Raw genomic sequence first — 18,710 nt, forward strand, 5'->3', positions numbered from 1 at the left:
GACATGAGCAGCTTTGTAACTTACCTCTAACACCAGTTAGATTTCTCATTAGCTGATAACATAGACTTCTAATTTCAAAAGACTAAATCTAAGCATAACAGTGACTAATAATTTAGATTTATGGTAGCAATCATGTCATTTTCTTTGGTAGCTTATCAGGGTAAGTATGAACTGTGCACCAATAACGAACATATCAGCAGTGAGGTATAATTCATTTTCATATGTTATATAAATTCATCACTCATATGTAATTATGAAACAACTTTTATGGACTGTCTTTTCCTATAGGAAAAAAACCTTGAAGATAATTTACAGAGTTTGGCTACAGAATTAGCTCCAATTTATAAGCAGTATGCTCCAGCTGCTTATCAAAACCAGGTATGTTTTGGGACCTTATATAGAGCTTTTAAACATGGTTGAAATTTACATCTAAACAATGTCCTTGTTAACAGAAATTGTTTTGCAAATTTTACCTCAATGTAGATCTTTTATTGACAGTTTTAAAAATTATCTAGTGTTTTTTTAAAACAGTATTAGGGCAATTGAGGATTTCCCTGATGGCTCAGATGGTAAAGTGTCTACCTGCAAAAAAAGAGATCTGGGTTTGATCCATGGGTTGAGAAGATCCCCTGGAGAAGGAAATGGCAACCCACTCCAGTACTCTTGCCTGGAAAATCCCAGGGCCGGAGGACTCTGGAAGGCTACCGTCCTTGGGGTTGCAAAGAGTAGGAAAGGACTGAGCGACTTCACTTTCACTTTCTTTTCATGGCAACTGAATTAAATATCCACAATGAGATTTAATTCAATTAGGAAGTGGGGGAGATCAGGAGATATTAGCCACAGGGTACAAACTCCCAGCAATAAGATAAATAAGACCTGGTGCACAGCTTGTTGGTTATATTTAATAATATTGTATTATACTTAAAAGTTTTAATTATGTCTTAAATGTTACCTCTACACACCAAAAAATTGTAATTATGTTTAACCTTATTATGGTAATCATTTTGTAACATATACATGTATCTAGTGATCACATTGTACACCTTAATCTTACATATGTTATGTATGTCAGTAAAATCAATCAAAGTGAGGTGGGAAAACATTTTTTAAAGAAAAGAAAAGGATAACCATACATTGGGAGAAAATAATGGTAAATCATATAGCAGACAAAGTAGAAATAAGTGTAAAATACCTTTTAAATGTAACCAGGGAATTCCTTGGTGGTCCAGTGGTTAAGATTCCTCACTTTCACTGCTGAGGGCAAAGGTTTATCTCTGATCAGGGAAATAAGATCCTGCAAACAGAGCAACTATGCCAAAAACAAACAAAAATGAAAAACATAACCAGGGGTGCATATTTTTAAAATATATGATAAAAATTAAATATTTATTTGTATTATCATGAATAACAAGGTCTCTTTCCAATTCCATTTGATTTATTTATTTAGCTAGGCTGGGTGCTGGTTGCAGCACATGGGATCTTTGGTCTTAGTTGCAGCATGTAGGATATAATTCCCTGACCAGGGATCAAACCTGGTCTCCCTGCACTGGGAGCCTGGAGTCTTAGCCACTGGACCACCAGGGTGCTTCTCTAACCTTTCATTTTAAACGGTTACAAATTGACTTTCTATACTGTTGTTATAGACCTTGAACACTGGATGCATGATCAAAGCACTATATTAGTCTTTTCTCCTAATGAAATATTTCAGGCTACTCTTCTTATTTACCCGCCACCAAGTATCAGTGTCCTCCTGTTGCCTTCAGTGATTGTCATTTTAATTCATATAGCCTCAAATTCTTTACCTTGAATATTACTAAACTACACAATCACTGTGATAATCTAAATCTCTGAAATAATAAGTGTAACTAAGTTATAAACTTGTCATAAAGTGATTTTTTATCTTTATTGAAGGTGATTCTTTTTGTCTCTTAAAACTGTGGGTAATTCATTACTCTTCAGGTGGCGCTTGAACATATTGCCCGAGAATGTCGGCTTGGGAAGAAAGAAGGTCGTCCTTTCTCTGGGGTCACTGCTTGCCTAGACTTCTGTGCCCATCCCCACAGGGACATTCACAACATGAATAATGGGAGCACAGTGGTATGTACCTGGGTAGCTTTTAATTCTAAAGATTCCATCAACATAGTCTCAAGCTGAGATCCTGATATCAACAGTGCTCCCCAAAAGTTATAGAACCAGCCTGAAATATTTTTTTGAATGTTTCAAATTATATATTGTGGTAGGTTTGTTGGGATGGAGGACTACATGGTTATTCAAAGCTACCACTCTTGGCTATCAAACTGGTAGGTAGGAAGTTAAGCTAGTTAATGCTTCTTTTTTTGCCATCTGTACTTCATGGGTTTTTGTTTGTTTGTTGCCCCACATCACGGGCTGCAGGATCTTAGTTCACTGACCAGGGATAGGACCCCATCTCCCTTGCACTGGAAACGTGGAGTCTTAACCACTGGACCACCAAGGAATTCCCCTGTATTTCAGGGGTTTTGTGAGGGAACTGTGTGCCAAAATTTTAATGTTGGTTCTTAATACTAGTTTGTAGGAATATTTAGAAGAAATATTTGCACATATATGTGGTTGTTATGTTTACAGCCATGGAAAACAATCACATGCTTCTAGCATGAAATCAATCAAAATATATTTGAAGTAAGGAGAAGATCTCAGGAGAGATCATGCAATAGTCCTTTTATAAGGGAAATGAGTTTGCTTTAAGTAGATATCTTCTTACCCAGTAAAACAGAGAGTGATTGCCTCTATTTCTGAACTATACCAGTTTGGCCTCTTTGAAGACAGAGCTATGATTGTTCCACTTTGATTGAAAGTGTACCGTCTGATCCATTAAAATGCAGTCTTCCTTCCTTCTTTGGTCTGTGCGGTCTATCAGCAACAGATTAAGGAGCAAAAATAACTTTTTTTTGGTGTATCATGCCTTTTCACTGATGTTGACTCTGGTCTCTGAGACTAATGTTATTTTCAAATGTTGAAATTTTACAAATCCATCCAGATGAATCTTAGCTGAAGAGTAATTCAACATCTTGCTTGGCTAGTACATTTTCCATGAGTTCCTTCATTAGAGATAATTATTAGTGATCAGGTTAGATTAGGTTGAGAATCAAACTAAGTTTTGGTTCCCCTTCTCTTCTTATGTATTATTCAGTGCTTGTTCTTTGCACTCCTCTTATTGCTTATGCAATGAGGCACATGCCTAGAACTTGGCGTGATGCTAGATTTCCCCACCTCTGAAAACGTGAACTGAAAGTTTTCTGCCAACTCTTCTTCCTCCTTATTTCCCTGGTCTTTGTAATTATGCTCTTGTCTTTGTCCCCTTCTTAGTCTCCCTGTGACCAAATAAATTGAAGTAAACATTTATAAATGAAATATTCCAATTCTAAAGATTATTATTTTAAAATTATTAACAAATTACACCGTAAAGAGTTCAGTGTTTCAGACCTTGATGGTAAATGTGGCAGTAGATGTTTAGAAAGGCATGTGACTTTAAAAACCTTTAACATAGATCATTATCTGTATCCATCAAGTTCTATCAACTTGGAGAAATCAAATCTTGCAGTTTCCAGTCTTAAAATACTTTGCTGTCTTAGGAAGAGATCTTAGTTGTGGAAGAAATGTTTTAATGAAAAATAATGAGATCATTGGATAAATTTTTTTTTTGAGATCATTGGGTATATTTTTGATGGCTCTTTAATGACATTTGAAAATTAATTACCATTAAAATATTAATTTATGATAAATATAATTTTATGTGTCAACATCAGGAATTTCATACATTTCCCGGTATTTTCATTTCTCTACAATGAATAGAAATAATTTAGAAAAAAATTTTTTTTCCATTGGAGTATAATTGCTTTACAATATTGTGTTGGTTTCTGCCATACAGCAACACGAATCAGCCATAAGTAAACATATGTCCTTTTCCTGTTGAACCTCCCTCCCACCTCAAAAATAACTTATAAAGTAAAGAGAAGGCTGAGATTGGCTATATTCAAGACAAAATTTTTATTTTTAAAATTTACTGATTTTTGGCTGTGCTGGTCTTCGTTGCTTTGCGCTGGCTTTCTCTAGTTATGGTCATTGGCTGTTCTTGATTGCAGAGTGTGGGCTTCTCATTGCAGTGGCTTCTTTTGTTGTGGAGCATAGGCTCTAAGCACACGGGCTTAGTTTCTGCTTGGTGTCTGGAATCTTCCTGGACCAGGGATCGAAGAAGGTGTCCTCTACATTGGCAGGTGGCTTCTTATCCACTGCACCATTGGGGAAGTCCAAGACAAAGTTTTCTTAAAAAGTCCTATATTACATCCAAGAAAAAGACAGACTTACTGTTATACTCCTAACTAAAATCAAAATGGAGCAGAACAATTATTTATCCAGATAAAATATTTCAGCGAATTTATTTTTAAAAGTATTGGGGTATATAAGTCCTGTTAGAAAATGAAATCTGGGCTTCTTTTGCTTCATTAATATCTGCCAAATTTTTTAATGAAGAAGAGAAAAAAAACTCACCTTGACAAACAGGACAGGGTAATATATGTGTAGATGAATTTCACTTAGAAGCAGAAGTGAAAAAAATCATAGAGAAAATCACAGCAAATTAGAAAATTCCTCATGATTTAGCCACCTTTAACCAAGGAATGTGACATTATTCAAATAGTAAGAAATAGTGTGATTTGTAGCCTGAAGTAATATCTTTTATTCATTGCTATTTAATATGATGATAGTGAACAATTCAGTAACTATTAACTGTGGAACAAGATGGAATAGAACAAAGAAGCCTTCATATTGAAAATATTATAAAATGCATAAACACATATAATATGTACTTAGAAAATCAACTCAAAATTACACTGGTCTGCTTAAAAACAATTGATAAGTTACTCATATTGAATAGCATTGAGTAACTTGATATATAAAATATTTTTCCAAAATGAATTAACTTATCACAGTAACCAATTGAAAATAGTTCCCTTTCACAATGGCAACAATAAATAGGTAGGAATCACTAAGAAGGTAGGAATAACTGTGATGAATGTGCAGGATCTCTGGTTCCCATTTCATGTTTTCTTCCTATCAGGTCTGCACTTTAACACGAGAAGATAACCGCTCATTTGGTGTTATTCCTCAAGATGAGCAGCTGCATGTGCTTCCTCTTTATAAACTTTCAGACACAGATGAGTTTGGATCAAGGGAAGGAATGGAAGCCAAGATCAAATCTGGGGCCATCATGGTCCTTGCACCCCGCCAGAGAAAAAGAATGCGATTTACTCAACCTGTTCCTCGTTCTGGGAAGAAGAGAGCAGCGATGATGACAGAGGTTCTGGCACATAAGATAAGGGCTGTGGAAAAGAAATTTATTCCTCGAATCAAGCGGAAGAATAATTCAATGGCAAACAATAGTAAGGCTTCATCACTGCCCCTTTTAGGTAAGGTTTATGGACTCTGATAATCTTCTGTGCGCAACTTCCATTGGCAGTTGCATTTGCACTTGGCCTTTGCAGCTTCATCTTTGCTACTCTTTTGAGAATGAGGCATTATGAAAGAAAACTTTAGATCAGATACCAGTCAATCCAACTAGCTAATTATTTTTATATAGTTCATTTAGAATTCAAAGGAAGACACAGTATATTTCCATATTCTTACCAGAATTAAAAGTCAACCAGAAAGTGACCTATCAGTATTTCTTGGTATTTTTTCCCCCTCTATTTATACTTAAAAAAAAGTACAAAACCAAAGCATGTTCCTATCGTTTGTTCCCCAGCTATTGTGAACCAATAAGCTGTCTCAACACAGATAAAATGACATCACTTCCTTGAAGTCTTACTTCGTCAGCTTCAGCATCAGTTTAAGTAGTTCATTCAATAAATATTACTGAGCACTACTTTGGACTGTTCTAGGTACTGTAGCAGTGAATAAGAGGGGAGATAGTGCTCTGAAAGAATTCCATTTGAACAGGGTTGTCATAAAAGGATTGACTGAGGAATTTGTGTAAAGTCCTAAAGAATATGAGAATCCGCAATGTTTTTATTTGGAGAAATAGCATTCCAGGTAGCAGACGTGGCAAATGCAAAGTTTAGGAGAGAGGAATTTACCTTGAATACTTGATATAAGCAAAAAAGCCATTATAATTGGCGCACAGAGGGCTTCCCAGGTACCGCAGTGGTAAGAAATCCACCTGCCAATGCAGGAGACTCAACAGATGTGGTTCAGTCCCTGGGGCAGGAAGATCCTCTGAAATAGGAAATGGCAATCTGCTCCAGTATTCTTTCTTGGAAAATTCCATGGGCAGAGGAGCCTGGCAGGATACAGTCCATGAGGTTGCAAAGAGTCAGACACGACTGAGCACATGTATGGTTGGAGCAAGGTGTGAAATGGGTAGAACAGCAGGATATGAGATCAGAGAGGTAAGAGGGACATCTGAGCAGTTCACCCTGGGCTTTGTAGATTGCTGTAAAACTTTGGCCTGTATTGTGAGGGAGAGGAAGGTTTCTGGATATTTCATCATAGAGAGGGGCTATGATCCGATTCAAAAATAACATTCTAGTTATTGGATTGTAGCTAGAGTCAGATGGGGCAGAGAAATATTAAGGTGTTGATAAACAAGCTATCCATTAACAACTTAAGAAAGAGGCAATGAGGCTTGGATCAGAGTGGCTAATGAGGAGGACATGAGAAATGTCTGATTCTAGATGTTTTGAGGTAGAATCAATGGGATTTCTGATAGATTTAAATCTGGAGTGTGGACCAAAAAAGTGTAAAGGTTTACCCTGATGAAATCTGAAGCTCACTTTTGGACATGGTAAAAGTTCAAGATACCTGTCAGACATTCAAGTTGAGGTGTTAGGAAAGCAGTTGAATAAGAGTGTTATTCAGAGAAGATGATTCTTTTGTCGTGACCCTGATTGTCTTTGATAACTTCCTTAATTTTCTGTGCTGACAAGATGTTCTAGGCTCCTCTTATATAATCCTGCCCCATATCTAAAATCAGCCATTCCTCTAGGGAGCCTAAAAAACTAATACTATGAATTTAAACTGATACTCAAAGTCAGAGCTACAAGGTATTCTTTAACTTCTTCGATTTTTGTATTTTTAAGAAAAGTTGTTTGTTTTTTTTTAAGATGAGAGAACTGATAGTGCAGACTTTATATAACACTGGGAAAGATTCAACAGAGTTAGGGAAGAGGCGAGGAAGAATTATCATTCCTTTATGCTGGTAGCTCCACTTTACAGATACTTAGGTTTATTTTAAGATTCACATATCTGGTTCCATGCTGCTTGTTTAAGACAGTCATAACATTTTCACCTTTCTGTCATTTCCCAATTGCATCTTTACATGTTATTCTTTTAAAATATGTACTCTATTAGTAGCCAAATGTACAATATTTGCCCTATAACTTCTTGTTCTTTTGTAATATAACCCATGAGAGCTTTTTCTTCTTCTTTTTTTATTGTTTTAAAACAGCACCACTTTACTTTTGCTGTTTTTTGATTCTTAAGATCTACTGCTTTTGCCTTTCAAACTTTTTTTTTTTCCTTTTGTAACCCCATGAACTCTAGCCCACCAGGCCCCTCTGTCCATGGGATTTCCCAGGTCAGAATACTGAAGTGGGTTTCCATTTCTTTGTCCAAGGGATCTTCCCGACCCATGGATAGGAACAGGCAGGTTCTCTACCACTGAGCCACCAGGGAGCTCCACCTTTCAAGCATTTTGCTAGAACTTCTGAAAAGGAGAACGTCCTCAAGAAAAATGTTTCCATTTGATATGAGATTTGCATGGATATGTCAGAGTGGATGGCCCACATTTTGGCCAATATCATCATCATAATAAATTGCTACCTACTTTGTGAGAAAGAAATGCAGCTTAAATACACTTGTTTTGAGGTTACATATAGCTTATTTATGTTACTTCCTTTTGCTTAACAATAAACTTTGCCAGTTATGATGCTTTTGCTATCTAGAAATCTTTATCAATTGTTACTTACTTTAATTTTTTCAGAAATTTGATCATGCAATATCTAAAATGTATCTAAACAGTTCTTTGGGTAGTGAAAACCTGCTGTCCCCATATTATCATCTGCACTGCATTCTGATGTATAGTTTTAATATTTACTTCATAGCCAATTAGGGTCATTTCTAGTATCGTACCATTTTAGACAATGGATATCCTGCTAAATTTGTGGACTTTTTAAATGATTATTTCCAAAGTAATCAATTCTAAGTAAAAATGTATTGAATGAAAAAGCATACCCAAACCACCTATAATTTTTAATGTGTGCATATGTCAGACTTTAAATAGAACAAAACTGACCATCATTGCCATCATCTGGTTTTATTCTATTCATCTTTGTATTTATCTTTAAAAGACAACAACTACCAAATTAGTTTATGTTTATCTTTACATTTGGTATCCTTTTCTCTGTTTAGGAAATAAAACAGAGCCTGCGCAACCTGAAATAAAAAGTGAAACTGAACCCCATCTTATCTTCAAAGGTTCGGACAACACTAAAAGCTACTCACCAACCCCGTCCATTCCTCACCCAGGGAAAGAGGCAAACTTCGCTCCAGCCTTCTCCTGGTCCTCTAAGACTGCTTTGGTCACAACAGCTCCTTTTAAGAATGATGGATCACTTTCGTACGGGTTTTCAGAAAGAGGAAGCAATCCCCACTGCGTAATGCCTTCTGCGAGACACAGTGGTGCTAATGTAGCTGCTGGGGAATGCGCTGAAATTGCACAGCCTAGTGAAGTGGTTCCTCTTCCCACCTTGTCTACTCCTATGACAAATTCCCTGGGTTATTCTGAGCCTCCCATTGGCCCATCTGAGCAGCTAACTTCCAATCAGCCAAACCAGCAGCCTCCATTCATTACTTCTCCTCATGAGCTTGCTTCCTCTCTGGTGGAAGAAGACGAGCAGCCTTCTGAAGCAGATGAGCCTCCATCAGACGACCCCCTGTCAGACGACCCCTTGTCACCTGCTGAGGATAAACTGCCCCACATTGTTGAGTATTGGTCAGACAGTGAGCACATCTTCCTGGATGCCAATGTTGGCGGCGTGGCTATAGCGCCTTCCCACGGCTCGGTTCTGATCGAGTGCGCCCGGCGGGAGCTTCACGCCACGACTCCTGTTGAACACCCCAACCGAAATCACCCTACGCGCCTCTCTCTTGTCTTCTACCAGCACAAAAACCTGAATAAGCCCCAACACGGTTTCGAACTAAACAAGATTAAATTTGAGGCAAAAGAAGCTAAGAATAAGAAAACTAAAGCCTCCGAACAGAAAGACCAGGCAGCTAACGAGGGTATTGAACTGTCCACAGAAGTTAATGAATTTAGCCAGATTCCTTCTCACAAAGCGTTAACATTAACCCATGACAATGTTGTCACTGTGTCCCCTTATGCTCTCACACACGTTGCGGGGCCCTATAACCATTGGGTCTGAAGGCTTTTCTCCCCTTCTTAATGCCTTTGCGAGTGCAGTGTATTTTTTCAAGGTGCTCTTAAAAGAAAGTCATGTTGTCGTTTACTATAGCTTCATCTCACCCATTTGAAGGCTGAGGTTAAAAAAAAATTGGGGGTGGGTATTTCTTAACTGTGACTATATTTTGACAATTGGTAGAAGGTGCACATTTTAAGCAAAAATTAAAGTTTTATAGTTTTAAATACATAAAGAAATGTTTTGGTTAGGTGTTAACCTTGATAGAATCACTCAGTTTGGTGCTTTAAATTGTTTACTATGAAACGAGTCATTTTTAGAGGATTTTAACAGGTTCATGTGCTATGATGTAAAATTAAGACACACAGTGTTAACTCTACACAGCTCCTGGTGCTTAACCACATCGACACAAAAATAAGCTGATTTATTATTTCATGGTGCCATTGTTCCAACATCTTCCAATCATTGCTAGGAAATCGGCATATTCCTTTGAAATAAACCAATGAAGTGTTTTCTCTCTTAAAATATTTCTCCTGTATAAAATAATTCATTATTGTTAGTAATGGTTGGAGGCTGTTCATAAATTGTAAATATATATTTTAAAAGCACTTTCTATTTTTAAAAGTAACTTGAAATAGTATAGTATAAGAATCCTATTGTCTATTGTTTGTGCATACTTGCATACAAGAGAAATCATTTATTCTTGCTGTGTAGAGTTCCATCTTGTTAACTGCAATGTGTATCCTAATCATGTATATGGTTTGTGTTTTTTTAAATGTGTCCTTTCTCATTCAAAGGTTAGCTACTTATATAAAATAGTTAGATCATGCAAAAATTGTTAATTCTCTGTAAAATTGGAATTAGGAAGCATATCACCAATATTGATTAACTTTTCTTTGGAACTAAATAAGAGTGATCTCTTCTGATTGAGCAACAATGGCCCTGATTTACTTTTACCCCAGCTTTTGTAATATAATCCGTAAAAGATGTTTCCAAAAGGAGATGAGACATAAGATGATTCTGAAGAGTCAAATGCTTCTAAAGTTTCAAGGTGATAAAATTAAAAAATTATGTGGCAAGAACCTTATCTACCCCTTATTCATTCTGAAAGTCATTCTGGTTCAGAAGACAAATAAAATTCCTGTAGAAATTTTTTTGATAGTAAATTTCCTATCATCATCATCATCACACATTGCCCCCCTCACACACACACACACACACACACACTCTCTAAATAAACAGTAGGGATGGTATCCTAAACATGGTTTGTCCGTTAACAGCTAATCCAAAGTAGTTTATCTAAGTATATTGTTTTGGGGAAATGTTAACTTATCTTTTTCTAGGTAACAGGAAAATAGGCATTCCAGTTATTTTAGCTCTCCCATTATTTTTCCCATTGCTTTATTGACTCAACTTATAGCAAAGCAAAAGTGATTTCCCAATTAAAATGTTTAGAACAAGAAGAAATTTCAATGAAATACTTGATTCTGTTAAAATGCAGAGGTGCTACAACATTCAAAGTGTCAGATTCCTTGGGAGTATGGAAAACCTACTGGTGCTTCTCCCTTGGAAATGCCATAGGAAGCTCACAACCGCTAACACTCACATTTCTGGTGCAAAAGCAAACAGTTCCAACAAGCTATCTAAAGGAAAACTCATTGTAACTTATATTAAAATAATATATGGTGCAAAGTATCAGTTTCAAGCTTTTGACTGATTTTGACTAAAGGAATATGAAGGGATTGTAAATAACAAAATGTCCATTGATTGACCATCATCTTGTCAAGTAGATTTCTGCTTCTTGAATATGTAAAATAGAGTAAATCATTGACTTGTTTTAGTATTTTGTGTGCCTTAGATTTCTGTTTTAAAACATGTATATTTTTGTGAGCCTAAGGTTTCTTATACATATAAGTATATAAATAAGTGATTGTTTATTGTTTCCGCTGCTTCAATAAGATGTTACTAGTATTAGACTATCAGGAATACACCCTTGTGATATTTTGTTTTAGACTTTAGGCCTTAGCTCCCACCAGAAATTATTTCCTCAACAGATTTAATGGATAAAGTTGTAAGAACCTTTATCCATCCATCCGTCTATCCATTCTCTATTCAGTTCTCATTGAATGTCTGCCAAATTTAAGTATTAGCTTTGTTTTTCTTTAAGTCACCACCCTGACGTAGTAAACTTAAAGAATTAAAATCCCAAAAGGTACTGTTTTTTTTTTTTTTTTCAAAAACAGCAAATTTCCTTCAAAACAATCCACTGTAATACATCTGCAGTTATTCAAATCAGTTTGTCACTAAGTTTGAATAAATTCCTTAACAATCTAAACTTGAAACACCATTGTTGACGTAGGGGAACATTCAGATCTGTGAAGTTAGTTGCAATTTACCAAAACGAATACATGAAAATACCCTATCTCAACTAAAATATTTCCAGTCTCTTATTGTAAGTAGCACCATGAACGGCTTGCCTCTACTGATAACCCCTTGGTGGGAACCACATATGATTCCTGCCTTGTTGAACTCTTTATTTCCCAGGTTTCACAGTGTACCATCCCATTGTGTGCTCTGTGATTTTTTTTCAAAGCTCATGCTTATTATATGTCCTGCAGGATTGTGATTGTATGCTGGCTTTACTGTTTTTAGAATTCTCTTTATCATGAAGCAAGGAAATAAATTTGTTTGAAATGACATTTTCACTCAGAAAACTGGTCATCTAACATTATTTCTACACTTACGTTTTACTGTAAAACCTTTTGCTTTACCTCTTTTATAGCCTTATGTTTCATCTTCTGCCTTTGTTCATGGTGTGATAATTGAATTCATTTATACTTGGCCCTTAAGTTAGCCCAACCTGTTCATCATAGTCTCAAAGTTACCAATTATAATGAGAGAATAACTCCTACTTGATGTAGAACCCTACAAAATGTCATGTTGCCCTTCAATGTCTCTTTAATGGCTCTCGGGCCATTGATGAAAACAGTTTTCTCTTGTTCCTGTCAGCCTCATCTTCATATTTTCAATTCATCCACAAAGTATCAAATAGATCATATCATAAACCTGATTGAAACATATTCTTATTGAAAATTGAGGCTAGCTGAAAATGTATAGCTATAGGTAAAGTTTTGCAAAATGTTTGCGTCTTAAATACCCTTCCACATTCCTTATTATGCAGTCTGCATGTGGATGAAATAATTTCATTTGTTAAATATAGAATTTCAACTAGATGAGATTCATAAGCAATTTACTGAAGACATAACCCCAATACATAGTTAATTGAATGCATACCGCTGTGTAAATGAGGTACCGAATTCATATGAATTAACCTACTTTCTAATGTTACTACTTCAGTGGATTCCTACTGATTATCATTTATTTCACAACAGCATGTATGAAAATAACCCCAATCTATTTAAGTTTAGTATTCTTAAATTATATCTTTTATCTCGGACGAACTTATGACATTGCATGACAACTTCCACCAATAATGGGCACAGCATTTCCTTTGAATGTGCCCAGTAAATCAGTAGCTGTATGTGACCTTTAATATATAGCTACCTTCTATTTCACAACTTCCTGATGCATGGAAATCCTTTTTGTCTAGATTTAGTACAACTGGGAATTTTGATCTCTTGTAGAAATTTATGATGAGAGTTGTGAAATAAGGTAAAATAGTGGCCTCACAGCCCTGGAAGATACCTTAGAAGTCATACAGTCCAGTCACTGGGGCCCAGACAGATGTCAGTGTTGGTGTTCAATTATGTTTGGAAATAAAATTTAAACAGTCAAATGAAGGCCACTTTTTGGTTAGGAGGACTATAGGAAAATTTGATCTGCTCACCCACAGGGGACTTTATCACTATAAAGTAATCTTATCTTTGGTACAAGTCAAAATAAAATGGCTTTTGGGTTCTTTTTCTGAGCAATTCAGGGTAAGAAGTGAAATTGAATCAAGATTTCCCTGCCTGTAGAGTTTCGTGGGCCTTTTGTGGGAAATCTAGCTGACTTTTACCTATGAAGCTGTCCTGTTAATTCATCTCACAAAATGTGGCAATTGTCCTATTTGCTATTTCAATAAATGAAAATCAAGTACTGATAGAGTACAGGTTTTTATTTCCCCTGGAACAAGTGTTTGGCATATAAAGGGAGTTATAAAAGACTGAATGGTTGGAATAATTGGGGAAAGTATATTTCCATTGTATATATTCCCTAGCCATAGTTGTACAGTCTATCCACATTCTTGCATAGTTGGCCTCACAACAGAGTCCTAGACTAGTTATTTTGATGGGACTGTCTATGTGTGTTAGAATACTGTTTTGTGCACAGCTCCTAAACTTGCCCGTAAATGTACTGAACTTGTGTAACTTTGATGTCAGTGATATGGCACACTTAACCAAAATAGAATTCAGTGCCCTGATTTCTGAAGAAGTCTGGATTTATTTAAACCAAATTAGGCTCCGTGTTGAGCTTTCTTCTAATGGTTTACAAAATGATGCCAGGAGCCGTCCCTCAGAACTATCTGAGAGACCGCCTCCTGGGCTTGAAGTCCTTAGAAGTTTCGCTGAATAAAACATAATTCTTAACTTGGCAAGTGAAAAAAAAAAGATGCCATCTATGGCTCTGAAATACAGTTTGGAAAGAATCAGTATGTTCTTTATCAGAAGTGGAATTTGTGTATTTTCTTGGAATATATTGAGAATCATTGGAATCTTTGCTTTTCTCTAGTGTATAAAATAAGAGTGTGAGTTCTTATGTTAATTTTGGAGATGGTGGAGCTGGTTTTAATGCAGTACATAACTCTTCTTGTCCATAATGAACTTGACAAACTAATTGTCTGCATTCCGGCATCTGGACAACTTCCCTTCAATGCCTGTTTCTTCTCAGTATTGAATTAAATACCATTGTTGACTTCAAAGGGCATGTGTTTTGTTCCTTCAGGTAATCCAGGTGTATTTGTCACTGCTTATTTTCCCTTCTGTGAGGGTCTCACCTTGTGTTTGTCTTTTGCACTGTTTAATATCTCTAGCTGTAAAAGTCTAACATTAATCATTTCTCTTTTGTTTGTACTCCTTTCCCATCCCTACTGTGATGTTCATGATCTTCCTTGGATCATAAATTTTCTTCTAGTTTGCTCAGCCATAGATGTCCCTTAAATTAAAATAAATCTTAGTCTAAGGTAAATGTTATATATAAATGGATTTAACCCCTTTATGTCTGAGTGCAACTTTGGAAACCCTTGGTTAAGAGTTTAAACCTAGTTTTCCTAAAAAAAAAAAAGTCCTAGTAGCTATTACGAAAAGCATTCTCTCAATCACCACAAAAAAAAAAAAAAAAAAAAAACACCAAAAAAGAAAACAAAAAACCTCAACTCTCAGAAACATTTTCATTTTTGGAGAAATAATATTGGAAAGTAATTTGGTTTCTTCTCCATCTGGCTAGGTATAAACTTGCATCTTTGAGCAGAAACTCTGGTATTATTTTTCTTTTCTCATTTTACTGCTGAAGCTACATTGTCAGCAAGTGTACTTTCATTCTTTTTACAGTTTTTAGTCCTTTCCTCTGATTTTCTTTAAGACTGTTGCTTCCACTCTCTCTGTTCTATCTTCATTCCCCCATGTATGTCCCTTACACAGATACACATGGTTCATTTTAAGAATAGCAGTGAACTTGGTCAGTTGTCTTTTCCTGTCTTTTAAAATCACTTCATCAATCAATTCTTTTTGGGATAATATCAAAAAGAATTAAAAGCTTTTAGTCAGCCCTTTTGGTTAAGAGGCAAATTCAGTTTTTAGGAACCCCCAGATTAGCATCAAGTGCTCTTTACCTATCCCAGTGATGTTTGACCCTCAATTCATTTGTTAGTGTTTGAATGTTTTACAAAAAGTTGCTTGAGAAGTTAGATACTCTAGCACTCCAGCTTTGCTATTTCTCTGTAACACATCATACTAATTATCAATTTTCTGACCAGTGACTTTGAATTAGTGGGTGTGATCTATAGACTAGATAGTATTTTCTCTCTTTTTTTGGCCTGTTTTCTTCCTTATCTCACAGCTCAATTTTGTGGATGGTTTCTGTTTTCTAAGGTAGATTTATTCCTTTGGAATTTGGTTGTTGGCAATAATAGGAACTGTTTTATAACCTGGATGCGAAAAGTTTTTTTTTAAATGGACTGAAAGTAATCTGAAGAGTTCTTAATTCAGTCATCAGAAGTGCTTTCTTCTGAGCACAGGTGGAGGAAGTTAAGGGGCAGAAAGGAAGAACTGTGTTCCTATAAGCAGCCTGTGGGTTCACCTACCAGCTCAAAACCACGTTATAATGATTCTACTCCTCACTCCATACCAGTTTCTTTCCAAAAAATAGCAACTCAAAATGAGGAACCCTTTTGAAAGAAAATATGGAAATAAGAATTATAATACTTGTACTTTATAATATTTTAGGCTATCAAACTCTTTCCTATCTGCCACTTTTTTCTCCATAATGCTGATGGTTGGACAGAGAACAATGTTCCCTTCTTATTGGTGATAAAGCTGCAGATTGGCAAGAAAAACAAATGACTTTCTCCTAATCACAAAGCAAGTCAACTCATTTGAGACTAAGGTAATAATTGCAGACTGCTGAACAGATTTCTTTGCCATAAACTATGACTTAGTGTTACTGAGTGAATATTTTGTCAGATCTAATCTAAGAATAATACAAAGTCTACTTATTGTACAGAAAATACGCTTCCGAAGTATTTTGTTTCCACTATTTATTTTAGCCAGCTATTTTCTTATGCATATATTGGAAGGTCCGGTCAGATTCATAGGACTTGTGTATTAGGGCTTAGATTAATGAAGCTTTATTTTTACCCCTGTAAAAGTTTTTTTGTTGTTGTTTTGTTTAAAGAATGTCCCCATACTACTGAAACAAAGGGAAACAAGGTCAACAACTCATAATCAAAATTCAATGGTTTTGTAATTTGAAATGGTTGAAGGGAATGTGCTGGGTAAACTGATTATTTTAGTTCCCAGGCGTTCATGGTAAACATGTAAAATTGTTGACATCTCTCAGAAATAGCTCTGTCTCCCAGTTATTTGAATTTGCTTTTTTTTTCTACTTTTCCAGCCATGTAAAATCTGTGTCAAAGGTTAAATATACCTTTGTTCAGAGAGTTAAGAAAAATAATAAGATGTACTAGTTTTTAGTAAGCTCTTTATAAAGAGGAAAGTTGGGCTACTTCATCAGTATATTATGGGCTACTAACAAAAAACATAGTCCAGACTGTTCTAAAAATAGTCAAATAACATTTTTTGTGATTCAGTTCCATAATTGCCTACCCTAATGCTTCTCTGTGATATTGCTAAATAAATCCCTGATGACGTTAAGACTTTACAAAAAGAGCTCTTTAAAAAAAAAAACAAACAGATATACGGTCTTTTTTTTTTTTTTTAACTTTTATGAGCTAACATTGTGATAGGTGCTTTAAGAGAAATATTTTTCCAGAATGATTTTGTAGTAAAAGTAAAGGGCAGCTTTTGTATTGTCATGTCTGGGTGGATAGTCATCTTTCGGTTACTAAGAAATCATGTAGTGTTCCCTAAAGAGAAGCTCAAAAATCTGCTCAGCAGAAAGAAAAGTATTGATTATCGGTTTCTTCATTTTCTCTTATGCTATGTGGTGACCTACCAAATAGATTCACAGGTGTATCAATATCTGTTTGGAGGATACCGATTATGCTTATCATTAGTGGGAACAAAATATTCAGATTCTTCACCATGGTGAAGTAGAGTAGTACTAAATTCCCAATAGAGAATTATCAATTTTACAAAATAATATTTATGTCTCCAGCTGACGTTTTCCTCTCTTTGGGGTGTATTTACTATTTATTTTGTATCTTTGATCTTTTTCTTTGGAAGATTTTACCTATTGCCGTCCTACTGTATTAAATATCCCATACAATGAAATAGGTTAGTAAAGATTTTAAAACCCCACAAATATCCATTTTTGGCTCTTAACACATGGGGGGAACAGTTTTTATAAAAGCACTTCAACATGTAGAAGGGAAAGATAATCTTCATTATGATGATTTCAATTCAGGATCAATAGGTAGTGACTCTGCAAACAAGGGAACACTTACCAGCAGTACTTGAAGACTTGTGAGTTGGGATTGCATGTTACTTGAAAGACCTAATTAAGCTAAATTTTGGTGCACAGCAGTTGTACATGATTTCATGTTTATGTAGCAAAATGCTTTGAAATGTACTAGTTTTGAAAAATACATGTAAAGATAGTTGTGAAAATTGTCTATTATATTTTCCTGTGTGTCTCATTTATTTAGAGCATAAAGTTTCTTTTTTAGTTGTTCTAACTGAATAAGGCTAAATGAATACTGTAATTGAAATTATATTTTAAATCTTTGTCATGAGTTTTTAAAAAAAAAAAACTATTGCAAATTGTATCATTCCTGATTACACAGAACTTTGTGGGTGGTTTTAAATAAATTTTATACTTCTATTTTGCACCTGGTGGTCTAATTTTTCTTTCCTCTTCAAAATCATATTTTTTACATTTACTATCCAATAAAAGTCACATATTTTTAACTACACAGGACTATACGATTTATTTGGAGATAACCAAATATTGCATTGGGTTCAAAACCAAATCAGGATGGCTGTAGCAGAACTCTTGCGTTTTAAACCATTTAATCCCCACAGTGATGCTATTAAGTAAGGGCTCTTACTAACCCCACTTTACATATGAATTCAGGAACTTAAAGTGGTTAAGCTGACACCCCTAGTAATTAGCAAAGCTGTTAATCAACCTTGTTCTATATTGACTCATGCCCTCCCTTGGATTTATCATTATTTTAATAAAACTTAATTCTGAACACAGAATGCTAACATTATTTTAAATTTGACATCCTAAAAAGTTAGTAGCTCAGTCATGTCTGACTCTGCAACCAAGGGACTGAAGCCTGCCACTCCTCTATCCATGGAATTCTCCAAGCAAGAATAGTGGAGTAGCTAGCCATTCTCTTCTCCAGGCGATCTTCCTGACCCAGGGAAGGAAACCGGGTCTCCCTCATTGCAGGCAGATTCTCTACCATCCGAAATGAAAAAAAAAAAACAAAAAACAAAACACACACACAAAAAAACAAATACGTTTTTAGTGATATTCCAGCAAATATTATAGAAAAATAAGCTACTTTAAATTCATCTTGTTAGAAACCTATTTCTCTGTAGCATCCCAGTAGTCTTCCTTCTAGTGATAGAAACT

The 18,710-nt window shown here is 35.5% G+C and overlaps 1 protein-coding gene across 4 annotated transcripts in view; it reads left to right on the top strand.

Annotated features, from left to right (window-relative positions):
• The window catches only part of TET1 (tet methylcytosine dioxygenase 1), a 136,819-nt gene extending 118,866 nt beyond the window's left edge, over positions 1 to 17,953 (top strand). For 2 of the 4 annotated variants that reach the window (XM_024986938.2, XM_024986939.2), the window contains 4 exons: positions 289 to 378; positions 1,960 to 2,097; positions 5,096 to 5,444; positions 8,443 to 17,953. In XM_024986938.2, the coding sequence (XP_024842706.1) occupies positions 289 to 378; positions 1,960 to 2,097; positions 5,096 to 5,444; positions 8,443 to 9,455 (1,590 nt within the window). In that variant the 3' untranslated portion in view covers positions 9,456 to 17,953. The remainder of the gene's footprint in view (positions 1 to 288; positions 379 to 1,959; positions 2,098 to 5,095; positions 5,445 to 8,442) is intronic. The other 2 variants (XM_059882668.1, XM_059882667.1) reach the window with 1 other exon arrangement.
• Positions 17,954 to 18,710: the final 757 nt, after the last annotated feature.

The sequence above is a fragment of the Bos taurus genome, chromosome 28 (genome assembly GCF_002263795.3).
Source record: "Bos taurus isolate L1 Dominette 01449 registration number 42190680 breed Hereford chromosome 28, ARS-UCD2.0, whole genome shotgun sequence".
NCBI lineage: Eukaryota > Metazoa > Chordata > Mammalia > Artiodactyla > Bovidae > Bos > Bos taurus.